At 41.4% G+C, this 18,737-nt stretch overlaps 2 protein-coding genes across 2 annotated transcripts in view; one reads left to right on the top strand and one right to left on the bottom strand.

Annotated features, from left to right (window-relative positions):
• The window catches only part of LOC134225301 (nuclear cap-binding protein subunit 1), a 110,431-nt gene extending 106,257 nt beyond the window's left edge, over window positions 1–4,174 (top strand). Inside the window, exons 5-7 of the mRNA XM_062705257.1 lie at window positions 3,076–3,319; window positions 3,389–3,738; window positions 3,798–4,174. Coding sequence (XP_062561241.1) covers window positions 3,076–3,319; window positions 3,389–3,738; window positions 3,798–3,911 — 708 coding nt within the window. The 3' untranslated portion in view covers window positions 3,912–4,174. The remainder of the gene's footprint in view (window positions 1–3,075; window positions 3,320–3,388; window positions 3,739–3,797) is intronic.
• A 6,296-nt stretch (window positions 4,175–10,470) lies between these two features.
• LOC134225299 (microtubule-associated protein futsch) overlaps window positions 10,471–18,737 on the bottom strand; it is a 334,589-nt gene continuing 326,322 nt past the window's right edge. Inside the window, exon 6 of the mRNA XM_062705255.1 lies at window positions 10,471–14,633. Within this exon, the coding sequence (XP_062561239.1) occupies window positions 14,464–14,633 (170 nt within the window). The 3' untranslated portion in view covers window positions 10,471–14,463. The remainder of the gene's footprint in view (window positions 14,634–18,737) is intronic.

Here is an 18,737-nt window from a genome sequence, read left to right as displayed (position 1 = left end):
AATCGTTTCATCGTCACCGCTGAACTATTTCATTTGGCCCAATGTCACCCCTGTGCGGGGTGAGAATGGGCCAATTTTGAACAACATATAACTTTGAAGAATTTCCATAATTCATTATTTTTTCCCCACACAGCGGTAAATTTATTATTCAAGCTTGTACCAAACTAATCAAAACTTGATTCCAATGTTAACTACTAGAGCTTTGTAACATTTACTTGGAGCATACCACATTTTGGCCCAATGACACCCCCGTTGGCGGTACCCGAGTTTACTATTCAAGTTCTTCAACAAATGCTGGATCTCCTAGTCGGTCTAGTTTGATTCGTCGCCCGTGTGTCTCCTCCCACCGCTGAATTCGAGCAATGCGTTATCGGATCTCGCCAATTGGAAGATGATAGTCAATTGTCAGTGCTACGTTTATTATGGACTCAAGAAGGCACCGTCTCCGACCACCGACCACTTAGAACAACTTTTTCAAGTTTTGAAGACTTATCCTAATTCGGATATAAGGAAAGGTTGAAAATTCTCTGACAGCAGCAGGCAGCATTCCGCCGAGGACGATTATGTGGGAACCATTCTGTCATTCTCTTCCTGGAGCAAGTCAATTAATTTCAAGAGGCCCTCTATTTGATACTGATTGACCACGGCAAGCCTTCGATCGTCTGAATCACGAAAAATGGTGGGGCGTCCCTAAAAGCAAGGGAGGTCTAGAAAAAAAAACAGAGTCCTGCACAATCACTAGAGAGAGATAATGATAAATGTATTATACCTCTGTTGCTTTGCCCATCGTAATCGACGAAATCATGGACCGCTCGGGCGGCGGACCAAGATCAACATAGAACATGGAGATCCAATCGGTTCAGGTAGTGCACCAAGCGATTTTTGAAATTTTGAGAGATTGGTTATCTCCCATAAGCCACAATCCTGGGAGATGCCCCGTAAAAGTCGACAACATTTTGCTTCCCATACTAAGCTGGGCCAGTCTAATGTTCATGCATACTTGACTTTAAAAAACTTATAATTCTGGCAGTACTTTAAAAATTTTGGTGTTATTGATTCAACAGCAAAAAAAAAACAAAATATTCTTCAGAAATAAGTTCTAGTATTTTTTATTTATATAAAGTTTGTGCTAAATTCACTACTGGATAAATATGTTACAAATATTCATATTCTTTGCCTTCTTTAAACATTTTTTTTGCTATCATTTCTCATCAGTTTTTTTTTTAATTTTCCACAAAATAATTGCATTTTGGACTTTTTTTTCATTTCTATATAATAAAAATGAAATGGTCTGTGTTCGTATCCGCATAACTCAAAAACGGTTGGATGGATTTTCTTCATTCCTTCAGCAGTTACGTTCGTTATAGTTTCCGACAGGTTTATATAATATTTCCTCATGCGAAAATCATAATAAAGTTGAGTAAATAGTGAAAAACTGAAATAAAGATTCGTATGGAAATTTCGCATGGGCAGTTCACAACGCGCATTTTCGCCTACTATGCAGGACAACGTCTGCCGGGTCGACTAGTCCTTAATAAAATTATTTGAGCTTTTTAGTGGTCTTCACTTGTCATAAGACGAGTTTGTACCATCCCATTTAATTCCACCACTTGATTGTGCCTTGACAGATACGTATTTCGACCTCAACAGTAAGGTCGTCTTCAGTGTCTCGTCCTCGACTCGACTTGTAAAGTCGATTACGTGCAAGCGCCTGCTTAAAACGAAGATCGATATGATTCTGTCTGTAAATTCCGCCTTTCTTAATTAAGCCTCATGATATTTATTTATTTATTTATCATCAGACTAAGGCCGGAGTGGCCTGTGCTGCACATAAAAGACTTCTCCATTCAGCACGGTTCATGGCTGCACTTCGCCAACCACGCAGTCTGCGGAGGGTCCGCAAGTCGTCCTCCACCTGATCGATCCACCTTGCCCGCTGTGCACCTCGCCTTCTTGTTCCCGTCGGATCGTTGTCGAGAACCATTTTCACCGGATTACTGTCCGACATTCTGGCTACGTGCCCGGCCCACCGCAGTCTTCCGAATTTCGCGGTGTGAACGATGGATGGTTCTCCCAACAGCTGATGCAACTCGTGGTTCATTCGCCTCCTCCACGTACCGTCCGCCATCTGCAACCCACCATAGATGGTACGCAACACTTTCCTTTCGAAAACTCCCAGTGCGCGTTGGTCCTCCACGAGCATCGTCCAGGTCTCGTGTCCGTAGAGAACTACCGGTCTTATAAGCGTTTTGTAGATAGTCAGTTTGGTACGGCGGCGAACTCTATTCGATCGGAGCGTCTTGCGGAGTCCAAAGTACGTACGATTTCCAGGCACTATGCGTCTCCGAATTTCTCTGCTGGTATCGTTATCGGCGGTCACCAGTGAGCCCAAGTACACGAATTCTTCAACCACCTCGATTTCGTCACCACCGATACAAACTCGTGGTGGGTGGCTCACATTGACCTCTCTTGAGCCTCTTCCTATCATGTACTTCGTCTTCGACGTGTTGATGACTAGTCCAATCCGTTTAGCTTCGCTTTTCAGTCAGATGTAGGCTTCCTCCATCCTCTCAAAGTTACGTGCCATGATATCAATGTCGTCGGCGAAACCAAATAACTGGACGGACTTATTGAAAATCGTACCACTCGTGTCAATCCCTGCCCTTCGTATTACTCCCTCCAAAGCGATGTTGAATAGCAGACACGAAAGACCATCACCTTGCCGTAACCCTCTACGGGTTTCGAAGGGACTCGAGAATGCCCCTGAAACTCGAACTACGCACATCACCCGATCCATCGTCGTCTTGATCAACCGTATCAGTTTATCCGGAAATCCGTTTTCGTGCATGATGATATATTCCTCCTCATGATATATTCCTCCTTTTGTTGCATGTGCAAGAAGGTCTGCCTTTCAAGTTTCTACTTTTGTGATTCCGTTTTTCATGTTTCCGCCTTTCGTTAGGGTTCCAAAGTCTTAGTTGATAACTTTGCCATTTAAGTTTTATTACTTGAGCATGGACAACATTTGATTTATCCATTGACTCATCAATTATGTACTTATTTTATTTTTTACAGGCATTGGCTGAAACAGAGGAAGCTCAGATCTGCATTCTGCACAACGTGTTTGAGCTGTGGGGTAATCACCAACAGATGATGGTGGTAATAATCGATAAACTGCTCAAGACCCAGATTGTTGAGTGTTCGGCCGTTGCTACGTGGGTCTTCTCGAAGGAGATGGTCGGTGAATTCACCAAGATGTACCTGTGGGAGATTCTGCATCTAACGATCAAGAAAATGAACCAACATGTCACCAAGTTGAGTAAGTTTGTGGAACAATGACATGATGGAACTCAAAAAATTAAATTATTTAAATCATGATTTTTCACAGGTAAAGAGTTGAGTGATGCTAAGGATCGCTTGGACCGCAATGCTGAGTCATCTTCGAGCGAGTCGGATGAGGAAGCAGCTGCGGTCGCTCCTGACGCCGCTACACCCGTGCGTCGCCGGAAGAAGCCAATCGGTGACGATTCTGACAAACCCACGGAGGAGCAGGTGGAGCGAATGGAGGAAAAGTTGGAGGCTGCGTATGTCGATCAAAAACGACTGTTCCTGATCATTTTCCAACGATTCATTATGATCTTGTCCGAGCATCTGGTCAAGTGTGACACGGATGGACGAGATTATGACACCGATTGGTATCGTTGGACAGTAGGACGACTACAGCAGGTGTTCATGATGGTATGGGAACTAGTTGGAACTTATTGGACGATCGATATGAAATGTTTTGTCTTTTTCAGCACCACGAACAAGTGCAAAAATATAGCAGCACACTGGAAAGTCTCCTATTCACGTCCGACATCGATCCTCATATATTGGACGTGTTCCATCAATTTACAGCACTTAGATCGTAAGATGTCTAGTTCTATCAGCATAGACCATATTATTATTACAAGATATATCACGCAAACCAGGTAAGTTGTAATATTCAGAAGTATGAAAAGTTTGAAAGCAGTATGGAAGGGTCATGTCGGAAAATTTCGGCTCTTCTGTTTGGAATATGCTAAAGATGAAGAAAAATGTTTCAACATTTTTTATGACTGTAGATTCCAAGTTATAGCAATGCACTTTTTAAAACAAATATGATCGATCTTCAGTAGAACTGTGTTTGAAAATATTTTAAAGTTTTTGTTATTCGAAATAGAAATGCAAGAAATCTCCTAAGCCTATTGTTGGCTCAGCCGTGAAGGCTTTACAGAATATCGAATCAACAACATCTGCGTCAGCTGGAAATGGTAATGAGGTCGAAATAAACGTACTGCTGATATCGTGCTTGATCATCAGCTCCTCATCGGCGAAATACTTACGATTGAGCATTGTGCGCATTCGTCGGCAGGATGAGAGAGTTTGACGACGGATCAACATTCGCCGACTTGAAGATGTCACGGTGAAAAGGTGCTTGGTTGAAGAACTGGAGACTCGTGCTGCAGATATTCCAGAGAGCGGAAGCTTAGACCAATGAACCGCCATCAAGGACGCCTTCATGGCCACTAGCGTGTATAATCTGGGCAAACTATGCACCCAGAGAAAACAACGATTCATCGAACACCTGGAGGAAGATAGAGAAGCGATCAGAAGTCAAGCCAGAGTCTTAGCTTGTCAACGATACTCTGCTCTGGAGATCGAAGTTAAATGCTCATGTCGACGGAACAAGCGTGGGCATTCTCTCTCGCTTATCAAGGAGAGAATGCCGCAGCAATCGTCTTCTCTACGATATCTTTCGAGGCTTGAGTGAGGCACAGATGCGTATGCAACGATGTATGCAACTGTGTTGTTCCGTGGAAGAAGCCAAATTTGAGTTGATTTTTACCATAGTCTCGAGTGAGTGAAAATAACATAAATTTGAGCTGGTGAAACTTCATAGTGGGTGAAAATTCAACACGGGAAAGGCAAAGTACTCTCCAGAGTTTTTGCATTTTACTTATTTTTGGCTTCTTCCACGCAAGGGCGGATTTTAGTAAAAGGAACCATAAAGTGAGTTGTTTCGCGGTTCCGTGTATTATATATGAGTCAAATAAAAGCTTCATTCTTGTCTAGTCTTTGAAACGGAACGGTCATTTATTAGGTGTAGTCCGACATCACAAATGGCGACGAAAATTTGAAACAAAAATGGCGGCCGGATTATCATTTCGGAAATTTGTACAGGAGAAGCAAAAATGGCAGCTGTATCGGGAACAACTGAAAGAACTCTTAAAATCAGATAAAGTTCCAGCGGAAAGCAAAGTGTCGGTGCTGGGAAACTGTTTGGAAGCAAGGACCTACAAATTGCTCCGCGATTTGAGCACGCCGGATTTGCCATTAACGAAGACGTATGAGGAGTTATGCAAGCTTTTGTCGGTCCATTTAACACCTAATACATAGGGACAAAACTTTTCGTAAAATCTGTTTCATTACAATCGCAATACCTTTCAATCCGCCACAATAACAATGTTCATTTGGCTCAGATTCTGACAGCTCTCAATGCTCGATTGGCTTAAGATGGCCGCTTTCGCATATCTCTGAATGTAGGATCCCTACTAATACATAAGGAGAGGCGCCAGTTCTTTAATGCGGTGCGAGGCGAATATGGACCGAAGACTGTGAAAACCTAGATGGCGAGAATCAAACGATTGTCGGCAAATTGCAAGTTCGCTGCAAATTTGGAGCATACCCTTACAAATAAGTTTAGTGGCTTGAGGGGAAAATCGTTCGACCGAGTGTGTGAAGATGAGACGATAACTTTATAGAAAGCGATGACTTCAGCGTTAAAATACGAGAAAGAAGACCACTGTCACGAGCAGGCCGTCAATTTGGTTCGCAGAAGTCTGCCAGAAAGAGAAGGGACAAAGACCGTCGAATGTGCGGGAGAACGCTACCTGTCGGAACTGTCGAAAGAAGGGCCACATGCAGGTGGTTTGCAACGTGAAGTTCGGCTCAGCTTAGAAAAATCAGTAGAACAACGGAATAATAACAAAATTCAATTCATCTGATTGGGGGATTCCCGTGGTCCCGGTGTTGAACCATGACGGAAAATCCATTAGCCTTTGCGGTGACTATAAAGTACGGGTGAACAAGTTCGTGAAAGACGTTTGTCGTCATCTCCCTCGTATTGAGGAAGTGATGGGACAGTTGAAATGCGGAACAAAGTTTTCGAAGCTAGTCGGGCCTATAATCAGTTCGAATTGTCAGATGAGTCTATAAAGGTGTGTGCGTTGTCTACTCATAAAAGTGTATATTTGATGAATAGATTGCCTTTTGAATCAGGCCTGCTTCAGGCATAGTACAAAGAGAATTAGAAAAACTGTAGCCCTTCGTTGTGATTTTTTTGGATGATATGATGATCACAGGACGTACTAACCAAAAACACTTGCTCGAGTTCTAGCAATATTGAAAATAAGACTAACTTTATGTTACGAGAAATGTGTCTTTTTTTTTTAAACGAAAGTGGAGTATTTAGGATTTGAGTTCTCTGAGCGAGGAGTCAGTAAAACGTAAAACAGATTGAAGGACATAATAGATGCAAAGCCACCAGAAAATGCATCGGAAGTAAGAGCGTTTGCTGGCATGGTGAATTATTACGGTCGTTTTGTTAAAGGTTTAGCTAAGAATCCAACGATTGACTAATTTTATTTCAGGGTTTAGTTATAAAATGGAAAATGTTAAGTCCAACCAAAATGTGGCCGATTATGCCTCTAGATACCCAGTAGAATCATGGGAAATGTGGAAAGAGGACGGAAACTATCTGAATTTCATTTCATCAGAAAAAAAGCTTAGTGTTCGAACAAGAGTTCTGGGATAGAAGTACCGAAGAAGATTCGGTTCTACAAGTGGTTATTAAGGAAGTGCTTCGGGTTCGAAAACTCTGTCTGAGGGGAGACGATTATCGATTATCGCAACATTTTTGATGAGTTGTTAGTAGAGGAAGGAATATTGATGAGAGGATTCAGAATGGTCGTACCGGCAAGTTTACGCGTTAAAGTCCTTGAAGAGTTGCATTCATCGCACTTAGGTATGGTGAAAATGAAAAGTCTAGCCAGGGGATACGTATGGGAATTGATAAAGCTATTGAAAACCACGTACGAGCTTATCAATAGTGTTTGAGTGAACGTCCGTCCTCGGAGTTAGCTAAACTGATTCCATGGTCAGGGCCGGAAAGGCCGTGATCCAGGATCCACCTGGACTATGCAGGGCCAGTTAACGGAATATGGTACCTGATGATAATTGACGCGCTGACCAAAGCATAGCATAGTTACGGTGTACTTCGTAGATCGGACACTAGTGATACTCATGTTTTTCTTTTGAAATCCTTATTCAGATTGCTATCAGAAATCAAGGTGGGTGTAGTCCTTGATATCAATCTAGGATAAAAATCACAAAAGCATGAGGATTACTACTCCTGGCCACGCCCATCTTCACCGTAACTTGGGAGGGGAAGGAAGTGTTGATGTAGTACTTACTTAATGAGAGGCCCCCGACTCAGCGACACCCTCATAAGTACCACGGAGTTGGATATTGGTGAAGGAATTCGTTGGGTCAGGATTTGCCTGTAGCTGACAATGTGTCCGTGGTAGATCTTACACCGTAACACACCACGCAAAGGTGTCTACCCAGCGTTACGGGGGGATTGTTTAGCTCGTTTTGGGTTAGTGGATACAATTGTTACCGACAATCGAGGTCAATTTACTGCGCAGAAGTTCAAATCTTTTTTGGCGGCCAATGGTATTAAGCATGGTTTGACAGCTTCGGGGCACCCAGACACAAATGGTGCCGCGGAAAATTTCGTTCAGAACGTTCAAAGGATCATTGAAAAAAGCATTAGCAGAAAACAGCACAAGAAATCATCATGAAATTTTGAGTACCTTCTTGATTGGTTATCGTAGTGCACAGCATTGCTACGATTGGACGTTTGGCATTATTCTGCCTTCTTTATGTCATGGGCTGCTTATGCCTAATGTCCATTATGCCTAACGTACATTATGCCTAACGACCGTTATGCCGACCGTTATGTATATGTTAGAGACTATTCTGATCCCAATCGTGCAGGTTGGATGGAAGCAGTGGTGGTGAAGATTTTAGGAGAGCGGGACTATTTGGTCGTTCTGGATGGAAATCAACGCAGGGTCAAAAGACATCTTGATCATATCATTTTAGACACTGCTTGGGTAAATGAGTAGATCCTTTTCACATCTGTGAATGAGTTCGAATACGACCGCAAAAACTCAAATACCGAGACCTGTCTTGGTACAGTAACCCTAGCAGCACACATGCTTCATATAGGTTGCTGCAACTCATATGTGACCAGATTTCGATAAAATAGTTTTAGACAAAACCGTTGTCTCTCGTTTAAATGCTCCATTACCTAACGCATCAGTCTCAGGGGCTAACACCGAGTTTTTCTCTGGAAGTTCTAGTCTAATTGTTGCTCCGCAATTCAGTGATGAAGAGGAAGATGTGTTGGCTGATAAGTGGTGAAAAACGTACAATCCATAAATCATTTCCTAAAAGTAAGAGTGATGTTCTTGGTTTTGAATCTGTCTGGGTCAAGCGAAAAAATCGCAGGATTGCAGATGGGTCTTCAGGATGTTTTATTTCTAGCTCCGCGTTTGAACCATAGCCGTAAACCATCAAACATGAGAAGATAATCTATGTCAAAATTTTGTTCCATTACAGAATACTCGCTATAGTTTTTAATCAGAAAAATAATTGTCGATTTGATATTACAGTAATATTTTTCTGCTATAGATTTTGATGTTTTAATCATTAATGACTAACAATACTTGGTACAATACTTGGTACTCGGATGCTGATGGATTTTCCGTAAACCTTTAAGTAGTTTTGTTGTGTTATCCTGCCCACCTATTAAGTAGGAGTTTGAGGGTTCCAGTCCCTCCAAGACACGTGTATTCTTCTTTGCAAATCTAGTATCAATTAGTCTATTTCGGTTTGATTATGAAAAACAAATCGTGCAAAAAATGAGTATTTTCCGCAATTGAAGTAAAGCGAATGCAACATGAGATGAAAAAATGGACTGAGATTTGGGGACATATATCCTACTCACCCTACTTATCCTACTTAAAATCAACGGCTATGTACAGCGAACAAAACGATTTACTGCATGTGGACAGATTTTTAATTAGGTTTAGGCTTGTGAGAAGATATTCCGCATCACCAATAATGTGAGAAATAACGACCCAACTAACAACCAATGCTGAATAAAAGAAAAGCCTCCGCAAATGATCCCTTTAACTTCAACTCGACTATTACCCAAATATCAGCTAGTCAGTTTGTGCAAAAGATATTTTAGTTACCAGATAAAGATTGTCGCTTCGGTTCCCTTTGTTCTGTTGTCCGAAACATGTGTGGTACATAACTGTCAAATCGTATGTATTTTGCCTTCATTGACATTTAGATCCCCTATCCTCGCCAGCAAAACATGTTCCGGACAGCGACAACAGCGACAATCTTTATCTGGTAACTAAAATATCTTTTGGTTGTGCCGAAAATATTTCATCTTTTCTGTAATGGTTTCTGTAATGCAGCTTCAAAGATATTCTCCTGCTCTTATAGCAACTGACAAAGCGCTGTCATTGATGCTAGCAGATAGTGTAAGAACACAAGCCATTTAAAGCAATATTTCTGTTGACGGTAACTGTTCAACGACTAGCAACGGATGTTTGAATAATAGTTGAAATAATGCTGAAAGTATAATATTTAAGCTTATGTGCTAAAAGCAGCATGTAGGACTCTTTCTAACGTTTATACAGCACGAAATTAAAAATAGCGTTAGTAAAACAACCTATGAGGTATGCGAAGAAGCACATCCATAATTTTCTTTGTTATTTACATATGTCAAAGTGACGGCGATGACAGAGCAGCAGTTATTGAATCAGGAGATGAGGATTGAGGAGTTCGAATCTAGGTAACAACAAAATTGGTATTTCAGTTTTCACCAAAAAAAAAACATTGAGTAAATTCCGAAATTTACTCTCCCCTCAAATAATATTCAATCAAATTAAATGTAGGGGGCACCCCCTATTCTCGTCCGCAACGTTAACAACTCGACCGCGTTCCAATCAAATGACTTGATTGTTTGTACACCACTAGATATTGACAGAAACTAACCATGTACTAAAAAACATGTACCTATTTCGGTTTTAATGCGCTCGAGTAATGAACGTTGCTGACGAGAATAGGGGGTGCTGCCCAAATGGTTCTCTACCCTAGTGGCTGTATAAAACTTATTTAACAGATCCAAAAAATCTGAATAAGCGCCATTGAAGCGAATTATATTACTGAATGGTTTAGTAAAGATTGAGAAAAAAATGTGTAACATGCTGTAAAGTAGTTGTGCATGCACGTCAAAAACAGCTGAATAGATTCGCCAGATTTGCAGGGATTTCTCAATATGAAATGGCAAATAAAAACACACATGGATTTTACATTTTAACTTTTATATTTTTTATTTGATTTTTTCAATACAGTTGTTTGTATCATTGTATTTTTGTTTGACCATACATCATAATAATAGATTATATTTTTCAATTAAATTGATTCGTTTTATATGGAATTTGTTGGTTTTTGTTTTTTTTTCTCTATAGATTATTCATATTTTATGTAATGGTTTGGTTTGCCTTTCATTTGATCTTCTGTTATAGCATTATACCATTTTACATTCCTGGTTTTCACGGATGACCATCTTCGTGATGTGTTACAACGACATAGATTGCAAAAATATACGGTACGTGTCATTGATTTTGTGTGAAGCTTATTCATCTTTCATATATTGATCGTGTTCGAGAATCTGCGTGCGTTGGGGAATTGGAAATGTATCGATTCAAAGGTTTCTGTGCTTTTGTGACAAATGCATAATGTTTTTCCACGTTGTTGTTAGTTTTAATTATTTCGAGCAATTACCAACAGTTGAATGATTTGTTTGCATGATAATTAGTAGGTGCAATGCAGGCTTTTTTGATTTTGGTTTTCGTAAGGAATCTTTTAACAGACGAAACATTGAATCAACTGACTAGATGAAGCTAAAATTGTTTTCTTTACTCTGCCATAATCATAATACAGCTGACAGGTTTGATATTTTTTTTTGCTATTTAAATACATGTGTTGTTCTTTCTATTTGTTTCCTCCAAAAAGTGTTTGCAAACTTGTTATTTTTTAAATCTAATATCATTTCTTATGTGTTATCTTAGTCTTCTCTTTGCAATCTTTTCTTGAACCAAGGAACAATATAACTTATTGCGTTAATTTTTCGCGCAAACCAATTAAAATTTTTGTTCGTGCTCTATCGTTACTACATACACACAGCTATGCTTTGCAAAACTTAAAACAACTGAATATAGCTTGTAAAATCACATTCAAAAAGTTTCTGACATGCATTTTTTGATTTGCATAAGCCATCGTTTGCTGTTCGTTCATTACTCTACGTACAATATTTGCGTGCTTTTTGGTGCAACCCATGTTTGCTTTACAACAGATTTTCAATTCATTGATTCTTTCCTAGAAAAGGCATTTCCGGCATTTCCCTAGCACAACGTTACGATTTCTTTATTGGTTTTATGCTGACGTTTTATGCGTTTCCGCAACGCGATTCATTTCCGGTATCTATCGGTTGATAACAATCATAATCATTCACAAAACTGCATGTCTGCAAATTATTTCGCAGTAGAAAATAAATAGTTGGAAACCAAGGCTTAGATCAATTGAAAAACATTTTCAAATGTTGGCTAACTTTCCCGTATGCTTGTTCTAAAAAGTTACCAAGGTATTGTCCATCAGCCTTCTTGACCACAAAATATTAATCTCATTGATTTCGACAATGATTAGGTTTTTTTGTTACAATAGTAGCCAAACATAACGAAAATATAGATGGCAACCAAGCGAAACTCCTTGCGTTCCAGTCTGGAAACAATGCGAATGGACTTTTGTTTGTTTTGTTTTCGATAATCGCTAACTAACTGTATTTTGAAGCCTTTTGAAGGGTCGGTCTTGATTCGGTTTTGGTTTATATCCGTAGTTGTTAAGCTGTGTCCCGTGGTCATCATCACTACTATAAAAGCTTAAAATTGCATATAAAAAATCGTCAATTTCCATTCAACAATCCTCTGCTTCCAGTTCCAGTACACACAGAAGACTACAATGCTCTGTTGCTAAAGCTACTGCACTGTTTTGTTTGTATATTTACGTGATAGCTGTTGATGTCTATATATACGTAACATTTGTTATTTGTTTCTTTTAATAAGTATTTAGCTGGCGTAAACATCACTAAGATTTTTTTTACTTTCTAAGATTTGTTCTTTGTTTGCAAGTATCAATTAACTGTATGTCTGTTTAATTGTAATATTTGTTCGAGAATAACTTTCTTTTTTAATCTAAGAAACTTGCTCTTTTCAAAGATTTTGCAGCTTGATGAACGAGTACTATAATATAGCTGGTATGTAGAAAGAGGACCTGGGTTTTGGGCGAGAGGTTGTTGACGTAGGTACTTTATGATAATAACAGGGTTCGCCAAGCGTTGGCATTGGAATCAATTTGTTTATTTTAAAGTCAGATTTAGAATCGTGATGGATTGAAAGATTCGTTTTTATCTATTGTTGCACAGAAAAGGAGAAACTCAATATGGAACAAGTTTTTCACCCTATCAGATAGCGTTGTTTTTATTATCAATTTTCTCTCTTTTTGTTTTATGTATATATTTGCAGATTTTTGTTTAGTCAAGATTAAAGACGTTTTTTTTTATAATAACCATCGCTTAATAACTTCCCAGATTTCATTCTGCCGTAATTTTTGCCGGAGGCGAGCTCCTTTGCCAACAATCCTGTGTACGAGCTTGTATATATAAAAATATACGATCTTGATAATTTGCCTTTGCAGAATGACAACTGAGTCATTCAACAGGCCAACGTGTCAATAAATTTTATAATCGTAAATATATTAGTGAAAGTTGTGAGGATTTTCATCGCAATGTTAGTTCTACTAATTTGATTAGACTGTCCCGTTTAGTTTTCTTTCACTTCTTTAGACTGTCTCCATCTCGCAGTGCAACTAACAAAATTCACGCCTTGTTTTCGTTTTGCATGAATATTAAGCATAACAATCGTTTCATTCATAGCTCCTCTACTAATTTGTTGATCGTTGTAAAAATACTTCCAAAATGGCGTCGGTTTCTTTGCTGTCGGTTCGAATGTTTCAAAAGTGCTCTCTAAAATATGGTGCATACGCTTGCATGTTTCTGTATTTGTGTATGTGTGTATGTTTATGTTCTGAAAAATACTTTAGACGGAAGTTGCGTGCGTAATTTTGCGTTGCACTGCGAAATTGCAATATGTCGACAACCAATAAGGAAGTAGTGTTTCTCATTTCTAATAACTTTGGTTTTAATGAACAGAAACATGAGGTCAAACACTGTCACACTAAGGAAAAGTTACGACCTTTAATATTCAGTATTGATCAAGAAGAACTTTTTCGCTCACGGTCTTTTGATGTAAATTTTATATTTAAAGAATAAATCGATTTACTTCTAGTGCCGCAGCCAGAATTGTATTTTTAAAACAATATCACAACTCTAACTACCTTGTTCTAGCATTGTTGTAGGGTCATGGAATTAATCATTTCGATTCACTACGACTCGTTCGTCGTGTGTGTTTTTAACATGTTTGTTTTTTGATAGGTACGAGTTTGCTCCTAGATACGGTTTATGTGTCTATCCTCGACGTCGACTAGTTTGGGATCATTTGGCTTGGCATTTGCTCCTAGAATCTTTGGGTTTTATCGGTCAGCAGTTGAGGTTAGATCGCACTGTTATCTATCACTGAGAAGGAGGTTCGATTTACAGCGAAGTTTGTTTTTAGGTTGCTGTTTGTGTTCGTGATATTTAAGCTCATATTAATTGTCTTCTCCTATGTATTGGTTTTGTTTTACTCCTTTGTTAGGCTACTGTTTCATAAATACTAACTATCACCTATTACAGAACATTAAATGTGTATGTGTGTGTGTTTTTGTGTGTATAAATATATGTATGTAAGTGGGAATATCTGTGTGTATGTCTTTCTTAAAAAATCGAAATCATTTCATTGGAATAAATTTAAGAAATTCGAAATGTTTGCCTCTTCCCAGCTACCAGAAAGAGACCCTGTTGCTAAATTCTAGAGATCCTATGGATCCCTAACGGTCTAGAAACATAACCCTACAAGTACGTGTTGTATACAGGAATAGGGATGGGTGGCATTCTCCTGGGTTATTTACTACGGGATTCAAACCGGGGGAGATCTATGCGCGATGGTGCACTTCCTCACTGGAGGCTTCGACGAAGGCCACTGTCGCAGCGGCAATCGAGGAGTCCCCAGGCGAGGATCCACCCTGGGATTGTGTGTGGACCGTGTGAATATCGCTGGAAAATGCTACAAATATCCCGCTCGCCTAGAATTCCAGTCGATAGGCAGAACATGATGTTTCGTGGTCCTGTAGGTTGATCGTACAGCGTGCGGCCGACGGAGACAGGTCAATGTGATACTTGGCAAGCAGGTCTTCGTTCTCCGATACCCAGTAACCGAGCACGTCCGTGTCGTAGGTTGGAATGATAGTTACCTCTGCAAAATGATTAAAAAAAAAATATGAAAATCGTTAAGAACATGAAAAGGTTTATGTATACATGAAATAAAGTACACGCAGGCAAAAACAATTAGGATTTTCATAAGTTACAACTTATGAATGAGTGCTTTTTCGGTTCCATTGAAGACTTATGCGTTCCATAAAAATGGCTTTTAAATTCCATAACTATGACTTATGATTGGCATTAGAGTTGATATTGAGGAAAAATATTCAATTTACCATGTCGGTGACGGATGAGTGAATAGCATTTTTTGCTAATTTATAGTTTCAACTTTGGTCGATTAAGACGTTTTGAATGCTTTTATTACCCATTTTGGTTGTGCTTATCATTGCATTATTCTAAACACATGTCAGAAAATTGATTTATTTTCGTTTTAATGATTTGGATATTTTTTCAGGCTGATGATAGGAGAAAAATTATTTTATTATGATAAAGTATCTTGAAGATTCTATTTTCGTCCCATGGACTCATTTCAAATCCTCTAATTGTTTAACAAATATTACGAACGACATAGAAGATAATACGACTCGATACAATCGGCAACGACCTAGGCGACGAATAAAGGATCACGATTGGAAGCTTGGAACATGGAACTGCAAGTCGCTAGGCCAACGAGCTGGGAACCGGCTTCATAGTGCTGGGAAAGATGCGCCAACGCGTGATTGGGTGGCAGCCAATCAACGCAAGGATGTGCAAGCTGAGGATAAAAGGCCGTTTCTTCAACTATAGCATCATCAACGTGCACTGCCCACACGAAGGGAGATCCGACGACGAGAAAGAAGCGTTCTATGCGCAGCTGGAGCAGACATACGATGGATGCCCACTGCGGGACGTCAAAATCGTCATCGGTGACATGAATGCTCAGGTAGGAAGGGAAGAAATGTATAGACCGGTCATCGGACCGGATAGTCTGCATACCGTATCGAACGACAACGGCCAACGATGCATAAACTTTGCAGCCTCCCGCGGAATGGTAGTCCGAAGCACTTTCTTCCCCCGTAAGAATATCCACAAGGCCACATGGAAATCACCTAATCAAGTAACGGAAAACCAAATCGACCACGTTCTAATCGACGGTAAATTCTTCTCCGACATCACGAACGTACGCACTTACCGCAGTGCGAATGTTGAATCCGACCACTACCTCGTCGCAGTATGTCTGCGCTCAAAACTTTCGACGGTGATCAACACGCGTCGGAGTCGTCCGCCGCGGCTTAACATTGGGCGGCTACAAGACGGTAGACTAGCCCAAGACTACGCGCAGCAGCTGGAAGTGGCACTCCCAACGGAAGAGCAGCTAGGCGCAGCATCTCTTGAAGATGGCTGAAGAGATATTCGATCCGCCATTGGAAGCACCGCAACCGCTGCACTAGGCACGGTGGCTCCGGATCAGAGAAACGACTGGTATGACGGCGAATGTGAGCAGTTAGTTGAGGAGAAGAATGCAGCATGGGCGAGATTGCTGCAACACCGCACGAGGGCGAACGAAGCACGATACAAACGGGCGCGGAACAGACAAAACTCGATTTTCCGGAGGAAAAACGCCAGCAGGAAGATCGAGACCGTGAAGAGACGGAGGAACTGTACCGCGCTAATAACGTACGAAAGTTCTATGAGAAGTTGAACCGTTCACGTAAGGGCCACGTGCCACAGCCCGATATGTGTAAGGACATAAACGGGAACCTTCTTACAAACGAGCGTGAGGTGATCCAAAGGTGGCGGCAGCACTACGAAGAACACCTGAATGGCAATATGGCACACAACAGTGGCGGTATGGTAATGAACCTAGGAGCACGCGCGCAGGACATGCGACTTCCGGCTCCGAATCTCGAGGAAATTCAGGAGGAGATTGGCCGGCTGAAAAACAACAAAGTCCCTGGAGTTGACCAACTACCAGGAGAGCTGTTTAAACCCGGTGGTGAGGCACTGGCTAGAGCGCTGCACTGGGTGATTGACAAGGTTTGGGAGGATGAGGTTCTGCCGCAGGAGTGGATGGAAGGTGTCTTGTGTCCCATCTACAAAAAGGGCGATAAGCTGGATTCTAGCAACTACCGCGCAATCACATTGCTGAACGCCGCCTACAAGGTACCCTCCCAAATTTTATGCCGTCGACTAGCACCAATTGCAAGGGAGTTCGTGGGGCAGTACCAGGCGGGATTTATGGGCGAACGCTCCACCACGGACCAGGTGTTCGCCATACGTCAGGTATTGCAGAAATGCCGCGAATACAACATGCCCACACATCATCTATTTATCGACTTCAAAGCCGCATATGATACAATCGATCGACCAGCTATGGCAGCTAATGCACGAAAACGGATTTCCGGATAAACTGATACGGTTGATCAAGGCGACGATGGATCGGGTGATGTGCGTAGTTCGAGTTTCAGGGGCATTCTCGAGTCCCTTCGAACCCCGTAGAGGGTTACGGCAAGGTGATGGTCTTTCGTGTCTGCTATTCAACATCGCTTTGGAGGGAGTAATACGAAGGGCAGGGATTGACACGAGTGGTACGATTTTCACGAAGTCCGTCCAGTTATTTGGTTTCGCCGACGACATTGATATCATGGCACGTAACTTTGAGAGGATGGAGGAAGCCTACATCAGACTGAAAAGCGAAGCTAAACGGATTGGACTAGTCATCAACACGTCGAAGACGAAGTACATGATAGGAAGAGGCTCAAGAGAGGTCAATGTGAGCCACCCACCACGAGTTTCTATCGGTGGTGACGAAATCGAGGTGGTTGAAGAATTCGTGTACTTGGGCTCACTGGTGACCGCCGATAACGATACCAGCAGAGAAATTCGGAGACGCATAGTGGCTGGAAATCGTACGTACTTTGGACTCCGCAAGACGCTTCGATCGAATAGAGTTCGCCGCCGTACCAAACTGACTATCTACAAAACGCTTATAAGACCGGTAGTTCTCTACGGACACGAAGGAAAGTGTTGCGTACCATTTATGGTGGGTTGCAGATGGCGGATGGTACGTGGAGGAGGCGAATGAACCACGAGTTGCATCAGCTGTTGGGAGAACCATCCATCATTCACACCGCGAAAATCGGAAGACTGCGGTGGGCCGGGCACGTAGCCAGAATGTCGGACAGTAATCCGGTGAAAATGGTTCTCGACAACGATCCGACGGGAACAAGAAGGCGAGGTGCACAGCGGGCAAGGTGGATCGATCAGGTGGAGGACGACTTGCGGACCCTCCGCAGACTGCGTGGTTGGCGAAGTGCAGCCATGAACCGAGCTGAATGGAGAAGTCTTTTATGTGCAGCACAGGCCACTCCGGCCTTAGTCTGATGATAAATAAATAAATAAATAAATGGCTTCCTTCAAGGTGGGGCCTGTTTGTTTTCCATCGTCCGCTGAACTAACGTAGTCATCTCCTCCGCTGCTTTGACCTACACTGCCTGTACTCTTAGCGCCATTTAAGTGTTCCTCGTAGTACTGCCCCCACCTTTCAATCACCACACGTTCGTCCGTCAAGATGCTCCCATCCTTAACCCTGCACATCTCGGCTTGCGGCACACAGCCTTTGCAGGATGCGTTGAGCTGCTGATAGATTTTGCGTGTTTCTTGAGAAAGGCACAACTGTTCCATCTCTTGTCCCGTAACATCGGGTAGACATCTTAACGTGGTGTGTTACGGAGTTAGATTTGCCATGGTCCTGATCCAACGGATACCCTCCCCAATATCCAACCCCGTGGTTCTTATGAGGGTGTCGCTAAGTCGGTGGCCTCTTTTAAAGTGAAGCGCAGTTGAATCCAATTTGAGCTACAATCTCCGAATTATGAATAATATCGCAAAAATATCAATTGTGGTACACCTGCATCACTTAAATACACTCCACATACTTTGTAGTACATATTCTAAGTATTTAGCTTCAATCACGCAAACAAAAAAAATTGAAATTTTGTATGAAATTTTTTTCCCGTTTTTGGCAACATTAAAATCCGGTCGTATTGCCAAAATCGGGAAGGGACTGTATCAAGTTAAGAACTTAGGTGTTATGCTAGGTGCTAAACTGTCATTCGACAAACATCGCTCGGCTGTTATCTCTAAAACCACTCGTTAG

Source organism: Armigeres subalbatus, chromosome 3 (genome assembly GCF_024139115.2).
Source record: "Armigeres subalbatus isolate Guangzhou_Male chromosome 3, GZ_Asu_2, whole genome shotgun sequence".
Lineage (NCBI taxonomy): Eukaryota > Metazoa > Arthropoda > Insecta > Diptera > Culicidae > Armigeres > Armigeres subalbatus.
Note: the sequence above shows the minus strand (reverse complement) of the source record. Positions and strands in the feature narration are given on the sequence as shown.